This window comes from Malaya genurostris, chromosome 3, assembly GCF_030247185.1.
Source record: "Malaya genurostris strain Urasoe2022 chromosome 3, Malgen_1.1, whole genome shotgun sequence".
Lineage (NCBI taxonomy): Eukaryota > Metazoa > Arthropoda > Insecta > Diptera > Culicidae > Malaya > Malaya genurostris.
The window spans coordinates 18,552,522-18,568,590 of NC_080572.1; the positions used below are offsets into that span (position 1 = coordinate 18,552,522).

General features: G+C 39.0%; 1 protein-coding gene across 2 annotated transcripts in view; it reads left to right on the top strand.

The window, feature by feature from the left end:
• Nucleotides 1-16,069, top strand: part of LOC131439443 (exportin-4-like) — a 35,445-nt gene that overhangs the window by 11,037 nt on the left and 8,339 nt on the right. The window contains exons 6-7 of one of the 2 annotated variants that reach the window (XR_009231129.1): nucleotides 4,685-5,098; nucleotides 5,163-5,696. Coding sequence is in view for 1 of the 2 variants with exons in the window: in XM_058610442.1 (XP_058466425.1) it covers nucleotides 4,685-5,098; nucleotides 5,163-5,636 (888 nt within the window). In the remaining variant the exon portion in view is untranslated. Of the gene's footprint in view, nucleotides 1-4,684; nucleotides 5,099-5,162; nucleotides 9,226-16,069 lie in introns of those variants that run through there. The other variant, XM_058610442.1, reaches the window with a different exon arrangement.

Below are 16,069 nucleotides of genomic sequence, written 5' to 3' on the forward strand. Positions count from 1 at the left end.
ACTTACATTGGTTGTCGAAGCAGAGGCGATAGTCAACACTCGTCCTTTGACGTATCTACCATTGACTTCAGAGGAAAGCGAAGCGATTACACCCAATCACTTCCTTTTGGAAAACTCCAGTGGCGTTCGTCAGCCAGCAGTTAAGCCAACGGATTTAGGAGCGGCTCTGCGAACTTCGTGGAGTCAGATCCAGTATCAACTTGACGTATTTTGGAGAAGATGGACTCGTGAGTATCTGCCGACCCTCACCAAGCGCACGAAGTGGTTCGGTGATGTTAAACCTGTTGCCGAAGGTGACCTAGTGTACATCGTAGATGGAGACAGAAGAAATGGATGGGAACGCGGTCGGGTACAGACAGTACTCAAAGGAGCGGACGGGAAGGTTCGTCAAGCAATTATTCAAACTGCGAGGGGGGTAACGCGTAGACCTGTCTCAAGGTTGGCTGTCTTAGAGGTGGATGGTAAAACTGAACCTGGTGGCCAGTGTTACGGGGGGGAGGATGTTGAAACTGGCAGCACTGTTATCGATGAAACAATTAACGAAGCGAGTGGCGGGAAATTATTAAGCGTGTAACGAAAAGAACTGTCATAAATTGTTTAATCTAAAACCGAACACGAGTATTAAAAGCTATCTCTGTGAAGAATTAAAACTTAAACCTAATATTAAAAGTAATTAAAAGTTACAATCTTTAAAATTTTGTTGAAACTTAGAACCTAGTTAAAACTGATTGGTAGCTTAAATCTACGAAGAAAGATTATTGTAAGTAATTGAAACTTATGTAAAAATTCAATTCTAACCTACATTTTCCTTACATAGAGCTAGAAGTTTACACTAGGTGCGGGAGACTGCGTAAAATTATTAAGGCATACCGATTTGTGTGAGTAAAATTGCAATTATTACTAAAACTTAATCTAAATTAAAAATAAATTACAGCTTAAAGCTAAAATTGAACTACACTAAAACGGTGGTTTGATTTGCTAAAGCATTTTGGAATCCTCACGCGCTCCGCGTTCTGGTTCTACGGAACATGCACCGAAGTGCTATATCATTACTAAAGTGTCCAACAAAAGGAAACTACGTAACGGTGTAGTGGCCGTCAACAGATTGTAATTATTTAGTCGCTTTGGTATCGCATGGGTACTGGTTTAGTGCACAGAACTATTTTCTATTCATACGTTTCGCACTTTAACGCGATTCCATAAAATTCCCTCGAAAACATGTCTAGAAACCATTTCGTCGGAGAATTGCTTGCAGAATGAACCATTCCCCAGAAAAACACTTCCCAGCGTGTACCTTATTCCAGAATCTGAACACCCTAATATACTGTTTCCCAGAAAAGCATTCACCCGAATATAAAACGTCGAAGCTTTTACTCCAGAAATTTATTGGCCAGAAACGGGGCTACCACTTTTGGTATAATGGTTATTTGGCGTAATAGTTATTTGGTATAATGATTTTTTGGCATAACAGTCATTTGGCATAACAGATCAACATGCTGATTAATAGAATTTTTTCTAATATACTGCGATTTTGTAAGGTCTAATGCGGCTACGCCTCATCGTTTTTAATGACCTGCTGTCCCACCTAGCTGCCGCTCGTTCGGACTGAAAAGAGGGATAGCCCCTAGCTTTGGGTAATCCGGACAATCGCCCGCAACTAGACAGAGGTGAAGCAGTGGCAGGCGCATTCGTGGCCTTCTGTCATCTCGACCTGAATCATCTACGACGAACAGAATATTGTGCTAGCACTAAATGAGATGCTTATATAAAATGATAGTGTGCTATTTACTACCCTTTATCACTAGTAAGACGATAAGAAACTGAAACAATGTGTGGGAGCCACGGATACGGAGCGAATAAAACGAATATATTCACCTGGCTTCCTGAATGCTCCCTTGATGTGAATGCAGGCTTTATTCTGTCGATTGAAATTTGTTTCTCCTATCTGCCAACAAGGATGTCGAAGTATTTACCGTGTCGATTTACCACCTGGTACGGTTCATCGTATGGTGGTTGGAGCGGCCGTTTGACATAGTCCACGCGAACAAAAACATGTTCACAAGTAGCTAGATCTTTCGGAATGAATACTATTGGCTTGGAATGGTTGCTACCGGTAACCGGTATTAGTTGTTGAATCGATTCCCTAAGAGAGCGAATGAAGTCGGAGCGTTCCACTCCTCCTCCAGACTGCGTTTCGAAGAACTCTCCCGGTAGTCTCAGCGATTGACCGTAGACCATTTCAGCAGACGAACACTGCATATCCTCTCGGATCGCCGTTCGGAGTCCTAGTAAAATCAACGGAAGTTTATTGCTCCAGTGCTTTGAATCCACACAAATAATTGCAATATTCATTGTTCTGTGGAACCGCTCGACCATTCCATTTGCTTGAGGATGGTAAGCTGTCGTACGGATTCGTTAAATGTCTAACAAATTGCTGAGCTCCCGAAAAAGCTCTGACTCGAACTGTCGTCCTTGATCCGCCGTAATAGTTTCAGGAATGCCGAACCGAGAAATCCATCTGCCCCTTCTTGAGCAACTGATTCCGCTGTCATGTCGCACAACGGCACCGCTTCTGTCCATTTGGTTAATCTGTCAATCATTGTTAGGACGTAACGCTTACCGTTCGATGAGGTCAATGGACCAACAAGGTCGAGATGCACATGCTGAAATCTGGTCTTGGGAATATTGCAGGCTTGTACGGGTTATGAAGTATGTCGATTGATGTTTTGATGTCCTTGTTAATAGATGGCCAGACGAATCGTTTTTTTATCAACTTCCTGGTAGCCCGGGTGCCTGGATATGAGACTGTGTGTAAAATCTGCATGATCTTGAAGCGAAATTTTTCATTCATTTAGCGATACATCGCAATAAATCCCCGTTTGTGTGCTTGGCAATGCTTTCAATAAGAGATGGGCAAAACAGTTCATTTCAAAGAACCGTTCAGTGATCAGTTTCTATTAAGTTCTATTAAAAGAACTAGTTCTGGAGAGCCGCCCGTTCATTCTTTTCATAGTTAATTTCCCTGTTGAGTGACTATCCGAGATCTTAATTAGAACTGAGGTTTCGTAGATCACCACGTCCACGTCCAGGTCCACGACTTTGAACTGAAGAACTACTGTTCTCAAAAAAAGAACTATTGATCATTCATTATCTCAAAAGTACTAGTTCTTTTGAACCGTTCGCGAACGAATTGCCCATCTCTACTTTCAATACCAACTTAATCGATGTTGGTCTGTCAAACGCCAATAACCTTTTTAACTCCGCATCATGGATTTGTTCAGTCGCTAACTCCTCAAAATTCAGTGATTGCGGAAAAGAAATCGTCGCTACGCGGGATAGAGCGTCTGCTATCTCGTTTTTACTACCACTAATATGCTGGATGTCGAATGTGAAATGAGTAATATAACCGAGGTATCGCTCCTCTTGCGGTAAATAATCGTTTTTTGCTGATCTCAAAGCGTAGGTTAGTGGTCGATGATCAGTAAAAATTGTGAATTTCCTAGCTTCCACCAAGTGTTGAAAGTATTGTACTGCTAATTTTATGGCGGTCAATTCTCTCTCGAACGTTTTTATAATTGTTCCGTTTGCAGTGTGCAGTTCCCATTGATTTCGATTTCCATTTTTATCCTTCATTGTAGCTCCAAGGGATCCCGAAATTTGAGCCATGTTTATTTTTGCAAAATGGCGTTCCGTGAATGTTTCTATACGGAATATCATTTTTTGTTTGCAAAAACGCAATTCCGGTTCACGAATTAAAAAATCGTGTCACCAATGTGGGAGCCACGGATAGGGAGCGAATAAAACATATATATTCACATTCAATAAAATCGATGATTTTATTCGAGCGGTTGTCTTACTATCTCGCGAGCGTAACGTTTTTTACTTGACTGACGTCAAGGTGTTTTATCCTCAAGGTGCGTACAATACAACGTTGTGTATGTATTCGGCGCCGCCATAAATGTATCCAAACAATCTATTGTTAGTACACGCACAATAGACCGAAGTACAACGAAAGGTTAGCTTGCTACTATATACTATATGCGGAAACTAATACCCAATTTAAATATGCTATATTTGAATTTAAATAAATGTAGCTAAATGATTTCATACACGTTATTGTTTGATTATTTTTTATTTAACTCGTTATTCTCAGAACCGTCCTCTTCAGACTAACAAAGCTTGAAATAAGCTTTATTGCCTTGAAAATTGAGTTAATGAGCATTCCCGAAATTTTCTGGACATTAGTTCGTTCTGGAAAATTATCATTCATTCTACATACATTTTGTTCGAAATGTACTAATGATATCTGTTAAAATTGCGTATTTATCTTTGAAGAACTACTGCGAATATGTAAATAACATATCAATGGATGAAGTGATAAACTAAAGAACTACTTTTGATTTCGTTCGAATCCTTTTTGACTGTACTGTATTGGCCTGCAAATGCAACATATAATACCTGGTTGAGTTTCAATATTCTCCAATAGATTTATTATTAGTAATCGAAATGTCTGAAAGAGACATCACATTTTTCATTTTATCAGGAACTACGCAAAGATGCTGACTTGGCCCGATGTTCTTTTTACTGTACTACAACGATATGACTTCAAATCTCTACATACTCGATCGCTAATGATCTCTAGATCCATTCAAACCCGAATTTTAACGAAACATTTCTTTTGTAGGTGATTGTTGAGCTTATCCTGGAGCTAGTGTGTGAAGTTGTGTCCGTCATTGGTAATGTAACATCGGAACACGTTATACGAACGGCAGTAAATGAATGTTGTTTCTCGGTTATTCGAATCTACGTCAAAAACAATTCCAACCGAGTTTCACTCAGTGCCGCGAACACGGACAGTGACCCGGTAGATATGATATTGATTCTAAAGCTGCTAAATTTCCTTACATCGAAGCCACTTTTCACGGAGGATTTGATTCTCACTGGGACCGAAGAGAGTAATGCACAAGCATCGGAAATATGTATTTTCGGCCTGACTCATATTGTACCGCTTATTACAATCGATTTGATCAAATATCCGGATCTATGTCTGCAGTACTATAGCACAATTACGTCTTTCATCGAGGAAAAATCTCATATAGTATGTTTCGTGTTTGTTCTGAGTTCTGAAGTATCAATTTCTAACAACCCTCATTGCTCAACAGATTGCTAACCTGCATCCAGATTTGCTTAAACAACTGCTGGGCTCAATCGAATTGGGTCTCAGCTCATTTACATCCGAGATCGAGTGCAAGTGCTTAGAGTTCCTAGAAATCTACGCTAATAATGTGTACTTCAGTCAGGATCCATTGGCACCCATGACACAGCTACTGCGTCCATTTCTCAAATTAATGTTGGACATGATTCTAGGCCAGAAGATCGATTTGAACAATACCATGGACTGGTATCATGCAGTGTTTGTAGTAGTTTGCTGTTTCCCAGAACATTTCAAGGAATTACTGAATGGCTTCCTGAACGAACAGCTAGATTCGGAACATATAATTAGTAATGATGTGGCGTTCAGTATCACCGGCCTGCTGAACGATATGGAGTATGTCAATAATCGGTTGACCAAGTCCAAATTTGTGGAAAGGTTCGACAAGTTTGTCACGAATTTTAGTACCATGTACAAGAAGTAAGTCTGATTCCATATTGGTGTTGGCGTGGTACTGTTCTTACGTTAATTATGATTAATATCGGTAAGTTTCGTTTAGTTCGTTTAATGTGTATATTTGCTCCTGTTGCGTATTTATTATTTCATACGACGGCACACGTTTTAGAAATTGTGCTTAGATAATATGGAAAAAAGAACCGTTTGCAAAATGGTCAATGAAACAGATATGGCGATAGAATTTAGATAGAAAAAGTGAAATTAGGAACTCGACTACTGAAATCAACTATCTAAGGATTTGACAAATTTAGCATGTTTTCGGGATGAGCGGTTGCAATCTCATGGCCGTTTCTATGTTTTGTATAAAGTTCAACTAAGATGGGATCTCTTGAACGTATTGGACGTTGTTTTCAGTATCATCTGAAATAGAAAAACATTCTAAGTTTGTTACGTTATTTTGTTGTGTTCTTCCTACAAAAATTATAACCCGTTATTAGACCGTTCCTGAAATTCGATGCTTCACTTAGCTTCTTACCTAGCGTACGGGTCAGGATCATTTCGCCGAAAGGGTCATTTAACCGAATAAGGATGATAGCGTTAACACCCGTTTCGTCGACCTACAATTGTACTTATTGCATAAGGATTGATTCTTGTACTCTTGAATAAAGATTGATTTATGAACCTCAGAAATGGGTTCTCAAGAAAACTTGTTGACTTTATTAGCTACTAAGCATCAAATCATTTGCATAGGTGTATCTATCAGGCAAATGTTTGTGTTTTTTACTGTTTACTGAGTGAAGATGAAAAAATATCTAATGCGGCTTCGCCACATCGTTTTGGTTCGTGTGCTGTCCGATCTCGGCACTGCTCGTTCGGATCTTACTAAAGCGAAGAAACCTAGGTTTGAGTAGACCGGGTGAACAAGGCGGTTACAGGTTTGTATGTGAGGGACCGCCGCTTCCGACGGATCGACGGCCAACTCAGCATGCGTCGCTTCGGCGGCGCTGTGCCGTCGAACCATCTTGGATCAATTATCCAGGAGACATAATAACACAAAAAATAATAATATGATGTATTCTAATTTACCCTTTCGGCGAAATTACCCTTTCAGTGAAATGACCGTTTCGGCGAAATGACCTATTCGTTGAAACGATCTATATCTTGGGAGTACCCAGAATAATGATACAAAACAACCTAAAAGTGAGTTAAAGGATTCTTAAAATAAGATTGAACTATCCTTTATCAGAACTATAATAACCAAAACTAGCTATAAATTATCTCCCTACATTACTTCCTGGAAAATCCAACAAAAGTGCATAAACAGAAAATCATGATATTGTAGCTACACATTTCAATTTTATTGCTGAATCTCGGTGAAAAAATTTTACAGCGAGCTCGGCAAAAGCTTTCAGGATTGAATCATGAATATCCGAGTCATCGGTAATTGAGCGTAGGAAGAGCTTGGGGGTTATTAATGCTCATTTTTATTCGAAATAAAATTCGAACAGCAAATACAAAAAAATACATCACGGATAAACATTTTTGTTTCTAGTGTTCCTCGAAGCCTCCACTTCCACTGAGGTCTTTTTTTACGCAGTTTTTTATGCGTTCTTTTTCAAAGCTATCCGATTTTCATGTTTTGTCTTAGGAATGCATGAAACGTCGAGATATGGTGTAATCCAGATTTTTTCAAATCCTGACACTGACTGATTTTTTTCAAAAAAAAAACAACATTTTTTTGGATTACTCCAGATCTTGACGTACGGACCCGAATGACCAGGTTAAAAAGTCCTTACTCCAAAAAAAAAAAAAAAGATCTCGACGTTTCATGCATTTCTAAGACATTTGGCATCGAACAAAATTTTCGATTTTGGAAATCTCCAAATTTTTTCATTTTAAAAAAAGTTCAGAAATCGATTTTTTTAGGTTACAAGTTACAACACCCTATCTTTACGCTTCATGCATTTCTAAGATATTTGGCATAAAAAATCTTCCGTTTTGTTGTTTTTTTCCACGCGGATTTCTGAAATTCTCCCTAAGTCCTTTAATTCCAAAATTTTGTTTTGAGATTACACCATATCTCAATGTTTCGTTCTTTTCTAAGACTAAATCGTTTTCTAAAATCTTAGAATTTTTCATTTTTTCATAAAAATTTTTTTTTGATTACAGATTTTTTATACAATTATAAAGTATTTGGAATCAGAAAACAATTTCGTTTGTTTTGCGGTTTTTTTACGCGGATTTCCGAACTTATGCGTTTTTTTAAGCGGATTCCCAAAGTCACACGGTACATTTTGCGCGAGTTAACAAGTTGAGATGGTCATTGTTCGTGTTACATTCCTTGCGATCGGACGTGCGAGTGTCGGTCTCCGCCTTTCGTCGCGTCAGCAATCTTCACGAGTGTTTAGCGGGTCGGCGACCGTGCCGACTCATCAAAGTGCGAGCGTGCTAGCTACCACGCGTATCGAGTGGAATAGCAATAATTCGAATTAGAGCTAAGGGACTCAGCTACCACTCATATAAATAGTGACAGTAAGTAAACTAATCCAAACTTACATCCGAGTCCAGGGTGTAATCTATGACGTCGGCACTATTAACATCTCAGAGGTAGAACTGCTAAGCAAACTAAAAATGGAAAACGGTATCGAAGTGCGAAGAATTAGAAGGACTGTCAATGGAACACTCACCAATACCCCGCTACTCATTCTGTTATTCGCCACTACCAAACTACCGGAGAAAATCTTCATCGGGTTAATCCGCACCGAAGTAAGGCAGTACTATCCCGCTCAATTGCGATGTTACCGATGTGACCACTTCGGTCACGGCAGCAAGACATGCGACGAGAAAGAGATCTGCTTGAACTGCAGCTAGGAACACGAGAACTCTAGTGAAAATCAATGCAGAAAGAGCAGCAGATGCCCAAATTGCAACGAAAATAACCCCGCTCGATACAAATGATGTCCGGATGCAAATAGTGAAAACTAAAATTGATAATAACCTCACCTATGCGGAAGCTAGGAGCCATAAGACATAAACCAAAGCAACAAACCTTCTTTAATGTAGCAAGCAACGACCAATGTCGCTCAGATCACACATCTGGTCAATAGCAAAGACACTCTAATAAAAAAAACAAGAGCTGCAAGAAAGCCAAAAGCTTAACATGCAGATTCTTGCTCAGATGACCGAACTAAAGAAAAATACCACTGGAAACTACTCCCAGCCACAAAGCACATGGACACATCCCAAAGACAACACCCGGAAAACTAAACACAACTCCAACGACGACCTCCCCATATCCAGCCCCGAAAAAGCATCGGCCAATTACAGAGATAACCCCAATTATCAAAACATCGAAGAAACAAGCTCAACAAAGAGCAGACAACTAAGGAGAAAACTCATCTACCCAATCACCACGAGCAAAAAAACAGAATAAAAGCAGAGTCAACGACAATTTCTCACTCCCTCCTGGAATGGAGGAAATAGAAACAGATCATTCCTCGAATATCGACCTAACAATCGAATAAAAGGACATTAGGTTATAAACCGCGCCAACAAAAAAGACATGCATCAAGATCAACTAATTCTACAAAACAAAAATGATCCAAAACCGAACAACACTCGCATTACAATGGAACACTAACGGGCTACGAAACTCTCTAGGTAACCTACAAATAATAATAATAATTAATAATACCAATTCTATCTGTCTGGCTTTATAAGAAACCCACCTTCCTGACTCCACCGACCCCACTGCATGGTTCGGACACAATTACACATGGGAAGCTAAAACCGGGGAGAACATCTATCAAACCGTCGGACTCGAAATACGTAAGGGCATTCCTTCTACCACCATTTAATTGCGGACAGATCTGATCGCCGTTTCTAGACAGATCACATATGCGTTTAAAATAACGGTCGCCTCGATTTACCTACCACAAAACATTTCCAATCTTAACCATAAATTTCGGAAACTAATCGAAGAAATTCATCTTCCATTTCTCATCCTGGGGGATGTTAACGTTCACCACGAACGTTTTGGAGCGCGCTAAAGCAATCAACGAGGGAAACAAATAATAGAAACTATCGAAGATCACAACAACAGCGACCATTTTCCAATTACCACTTCTCATAACCAACACCCACCCTACACGACACGACGACCGCGATGGATCACGGAACGAGCGGACTGGCCCGAATACGAACGCCTCGTATCAATCAACATAGACCCTAAAAAAAGCAAAGCCTTGGTATTACATTCCTGTAGTGGAATTTGACCTTCTGTTTCAACAGACTTCGCAGCCGATTCAGATTGTACAGAACCATTAATTGCAATGAACGAAGGCAACGAAGAAGCCTACCAGCAAGCCGCCCTAGGCAGATCAAGCAACCACTATAGCACCAGAACAGTCCCACCTTACCAAAAATTTCCACATCGAAGCCACACTCAACTTCATCAGAACCTGGAGATCCACACCCCGGCCACACCCAAAAAATCAAAGGCGAAACAAAAAAATGGAACAACGGGCGCTTTAACGACTACGAACTGGTCATACCAGAATCATCCACGCACACACAATCTCAAAGTGCCAACCTGTCTAATATGCAACGTCCGACTATCCGTCTAGCACATACTAACTTTTTGCCCCGAATTCCAAGGACACCGAAGAAATCACGGCCTCCCCGACTCCATTTGGGACATCCTTAGCGATAACCCCGAACGGGAACAGACACTGATCGACTTCCTCCAGAAAGCAAATCTACTCAAAAACCTCTACACTCCTAAAAAATAAAAGGTAAATCTGTAAAACCAACTTTCTCAAATGCTATACTATACTCACCTTGCCATGAAGAGGATATCAACCGGATAGAAATAAGCAGCTATGCAGGTGACAATATACAAGTATAACCTGCCGCCCTAATGCCCCGTTTATCCTTCTGCTGGCTACCAGCATGCTGGTGCCAGTGTACTGCCCTCTTAGGAAACAAACGTTCAACGGTGGTCCTTCGTTGGTCTAATACTTTGGATCATTGGACCACAGTTGAACGTTTTTTCCCTAAGAGGACAGTACACTGGCACCAGCATTGTGGCAGCCAACAGAAGTGTAAACGGGGCATAAGCCAACATATACGCACCCAAAACAAATTCACCCGACCACCTAGATGCTAAATCAGTAGCAACCTACAGTTCAGCAACCCGGCGCCTACACCTGAAAATAACAACCAATCCAAAATACGCACCTGTCCATCGCAATGGCACTCAATTCATTGATAGAATAAGTCGCAATAGCACATCTAGCAAAGCCAGCACACACACTCAACGTAACAGAGTCTACTTAATAGAGAATAAAAGCAAACTCAACATTCCAAGGACACTAAAAAACAAATGCCGACTTCGGCAATAATCAATCACTCCAATCACCGATCAATAAAGTCGGCCGAACATTTACACATCCAATTTCTCAATTCAAAATAACACCTTTATCAGAATGGACTTCTTTTCATCGAGCGAGGAAAATACACAAGAAGTCCACAGAAACCATCTGGAAACAATAATTCAACATTAAAATGGTCACACGGAGCAACTGGCAAGACAGTGTCGACCACCACTGTTACTATCGGTAATAATTCTCTTCCTCACAATTAAAAGCGTGTTAAAAGCACTCCGCAAAAGATGGATGAAAAAGGGAGTTAAAGAGAGCCAATCCATGGCCAGATGGATATCTAATATTGGAGAAGTACCATCAGCTGTCAACATTCACCGAAATCTGGACCTCGCCGTCGTTAGCCTGGCATCAGCAACATACCACCGTTCTACGAAACAGTTCGGACCGAAAACCACCTCACGCACAGTGGTTCAAAAGCGCAATTTCACGCTCTTAATTGATAACTCATAGAAACGTGGTTTTTGAGGTACAGTATCCTCAGCAAAGTTGCTCAAAATGATAGACGCCATCTTTTGGTTAATTTTATTTATGTGATTAATCCCCCTAAAAGTGAGATAAAAATATTATTTTAGCCAACATAGGGGCTAAGTTACTTCGACAAAGTTGTTTAGAAAGTTATTTCAAACAAATTTGCTGAAGATACTATTCCCGTGACTTGAGTGTAATTCATGATACAATGTATTTTCTGAAAAGGGTGTTCTAAAACCAGTTTTAGTAAGAAAACACATATATTTTCAATTTATATGAGTTTTTCATGTTATACAAGGTTTTTCATCATTAAAAACTACACAATTTTCTCAAACATACTATGCTGCTATCATTTCAGTGTGATGAAATAGAACCATTTTTCATGTTACATATTAAACTACTTCAAAAGAGCTTTCATACCGTGGTTGAATTACTCGTCTGCGATCGTCTGCAGGCGAGATATGTTTTTTTCAAATATCCTTGTCCTTGGCATTTGCAATGATAAGGTTCATTGTATGTCAGAACAGGTACAAAATCAACCGGTGACATTAGATGATAAGTGTTTCGTCGAATTTCAGTAGATGCTAGTGCACTTTCCGAAATTTCGGTAAATCGATTTGTTGATTACTGATAAGTTTAAGGGGAACGGGTATAGCGTGATGGGTAAGTCGATGCCTTTCAGGCTGCCAACCTGGGTTCGATTCCCAACCCCGCACATAGGGTCAGAAAACTTTTCTGGCCCGAAGAGGTGAATGACAACAATGTTAAAACCTCTATAATCGAAAAAAAATACTGATAAGTTCAGCAATATATTATGCCGAACTTCGGAAAAAACTGCGTTTTACCGAAATATCAGAATATTACTTTAACAAATATCGAAAAAGAGCTTGTGGATTACTGAAAAGTAGAACCCAGTGTTGCCGATCTAATTCGGCATTTCATTGTGCCGAATTGGAGAATCAGTTTTAAGTGTGTAGGTAAATTTTAACCGATTATAGCTGGATAAGAATTGCAAAATGGTAATTCTTCTTTGCCAGCACATTTCACAAAGATATCTTTTCTACTAACTTCATAAGTACTGCGGAAGTATTTATTTCTAGATGGATTCAGATTATCCTGTAAGTAAATCAGTGAAAATCGATATAGCAGGGTAAGAGTTTAAAAATAACAAATAGCAGTTGTAATTCGACGTCGGATCTTTGATTATTTTGATACTGATTACCTATGCTGTTGTTGGTGTCTAGGGGGCTACCAAGTTTAGAATAATACCGTTTGGCATAATGCTGTTTGGCATAATGGTTGTTTGGCATAAGAGATTAAAATGCTGCTTAATAGAATTTGTTCCAATTTACTGCTATTTTGAAAGGCCTACTCCTCATCGTTTTTAATGACCTGCTGTCTGACGTCGCTCCCGCTCGTTCGGATTTAACCGAGGGATAGCCCCTAGCTTTGGGTAATCTGGGCAAACGCCCGCAACTAGACAGACGTGATTTCTCGACTTGAATCATCTATGACGAACCGAATATAGTGCTAGCACTAAGATAATTGCTTATAAAAAGGATAATGTGCTATTTACTACAAAATTTTAGAAAGAAAATTTAATGCTGTTTCACCTAATATCATCGAAATGTTTCGACCGAATATAAAATTCACACATTTAGTTCGAGATATTATTGCAAAACATCACTCGATCTAGAGATAAACGAATTTTCACAATAGATTAAAATATTGCGAGTCCAATTATTATTAGGACAAATGGCATTATGCCAAATGACCACTATGGTCATTATGTCAAATAACTTTTATGTATTATGCAAAATGACCGTATGCAAACCGGGCCGCCCCGGTATCTAGTGCCATGCAAAAATATAAACTTTGTATGTACTTTTTAATCAAGAGAAATAAATCATCATTTTTGAATACTTCATATTTTTAATAGTTGAACCAAATGCAACAAAAGGTGTTTAGTTAACATACCTGAAAATGAACGAAAGTGTGGTTCAAGTTATTTGTTTTGTTATGACACTATTTTGGCAACTGTCTTCCTTCTTATTTGTATAATGTCGGGAAATCTTGAGCTGTTACACTATCGCAAGTGATTAAAAAACACCTAAATAGGGTGAGATTTAAAAATGATCACAAATCTTTAGACTATTGATGTGTACTTCGAAAAGTGTTAGTGTGATAATCCTTTGAATCTTTATTTTTGAGGGTGACTCTTTGAATGTTTACATTAATTCATAGTAACTTTAATAATGTTCGTAATGTACTCAAGTTGTTTCGAAGTGAATAAAAGTGATAAAGGTTTGTGTATTTTATCTAGGTAGGCTTTCGTAATTTCGGCGCACGGTCATTGTCTCATTTCAGATATCACAAAAACCATAATTTTCATGGTCTTCTCGTCAGAAGGGTTTAGTTTTATGTTTTATCCCTTTGGTATGAAACATTTTCAACAACTTTTTTACGTAAAGAAACGCACATTGATTGTATGATTTCTTCATCAATGCAGGTCAATGTTACCTTTCTTTGTTAAGAATGCTTATTCCTCACCCTCTTGTGAATATTTTTGTGACCCTCACTTAGTTGCTAGATATATGAAATCATATACCATATGCAAAAAAAACGTTACATACACACGTACACACACAGACATTTTGCGTGCTCGACTAACTGAGTCGAATACTCAGTTAGTCGAGCACGCAAAATGTCTGTGTATGTATGTGTGTATGTAACGTTTTTTTGCACTAACTTTTCTCGGAGAAAGCCGAACCGATTTTCACAAACTTAGAATCAAATGAGAGGTCTTGTGATCCCATTCAAAATTCCTGAATATTATTTGGATCCGACTAGCGGTTCCGGAATTATGGGCAAAAATGTGTAAAAAATTATGAAAATAAGTGCACACACCTTCTTTCGGAGATGGCTGAACCGATCTTCACAAACTTAGATTTAAATGAAAGGTCTTGTGGTTCCATACCAAATTCCTGAATATTATTTGGATCCGACTTCCGGTTCTAGAGTTATAAGGTAAAATGTGCAAAAAAATGAAAATATGTGTTCTAACTTTTCTCAAAGATAGCGCGACCGATTCACACTGGTTCAAATGATAGGTCCTTTGGTCCCATACGTAATTACTGAATTTCATCCGGAACCGGAAATATAGGGTAAAATGTGTTAAAAATTTTATACCATCACTGAAAAGGGTGAAAAACCGTAAAAAAATTTCTAAATCGACCTCAATTCTCCTCCAATTGATAGTTTTTATCAGTAGACGGTCAAACGAACCGATTTTGGTTATTCTTTTAAGAATCGAAGAAAATGATTCTGAAGAATACCACAGCATTATATATGATAGTATGATTGATATGAGAAAGGCATCATTACACCACTAGGTGGATTAAAACTGGTTTTTCACCGTAGTTTGGCATAATATTATGCTGAACGTGTCAGCAAACAACAAATATACCGAGATCAGCAACTCCGTTTGCCGAGATTTTGAACAGTGTGTTAGCTTTCACTGAAACTCGGTAAGACACTTGTCATCTAATGCCTCTTGGCGGTTTCGCAAAGCACCACGTCGGCATTGTTTGTGGAGTTTGGAGGTGGAAAACAACATATAAATTGAAGAAATAAAAAGATTTTTATATTTCATGATTTCATTTCACTCGGGTGTGAAAATCATGGCATTTTTTGCCCAGGTTCAGCAATAAAATTTAAGTGTGTAAGACCATATTTGAGGTTTATAAAAAGTATCTATGGCCTTCAAAAAGAATCAATTCTCGTAAAATTTGATAAATTCCATGAACTCTCCTGTTAAGGACATTTGCTACACACTTCCCACCCCCCTAAAAATACCCTTATGATCATCTCTGAAGAGCATGACGTACCTGTACCAAGTTTGACAGTAACCCGTTCAGCAGTTTCGGAGTTATGTCGTTACAAACTTTACATAAAAACATTTTTAGAAGTACTTACTACATCTACTCTATATGAATATCCTTATAATCATATCTAAGTCATGCAAAAAGTATCTATGGTCTTCAAAAGGTCGATTCTCGTCAAATTATATAAATTTTGTCTGTGCACATATGTGACGACGTTCCGGAATCAATAATCTTGTCATCCGCAAAACTCTTGTTATGATGTTTCATGAACGCCACGTGCCTATCGAGGCCGACGATCTGTTTGCTTTTGATCTTGTGAAACATAGGTTACCGGTTTTTGACATTCCGATCTAATCGTCCGGCCATTTGACATCTTGGAGAATTTTTGCTCTTGTGGTATCGGCTCGTAACTTTATTACTGATGCTTGCTCATACATCTTTGGCAGTCCCATCAGCAAAATGCTTGACATCCATCGGTCGTTCACTACAAAGCCAATTTGCGACAATTTCTGCCTCCTTCAGATTGTTCCATGCTCCTCTGGAAATTGCAACTTTCTGGACGAGACTATAATTCATCGGATCGATGCTCAGGTATATGGTAGCCAGCGCCCGTCTCGAGAGTTCTTTTGACGGGTTTTATTCCCTAATAGCAGTCCACGTACCTT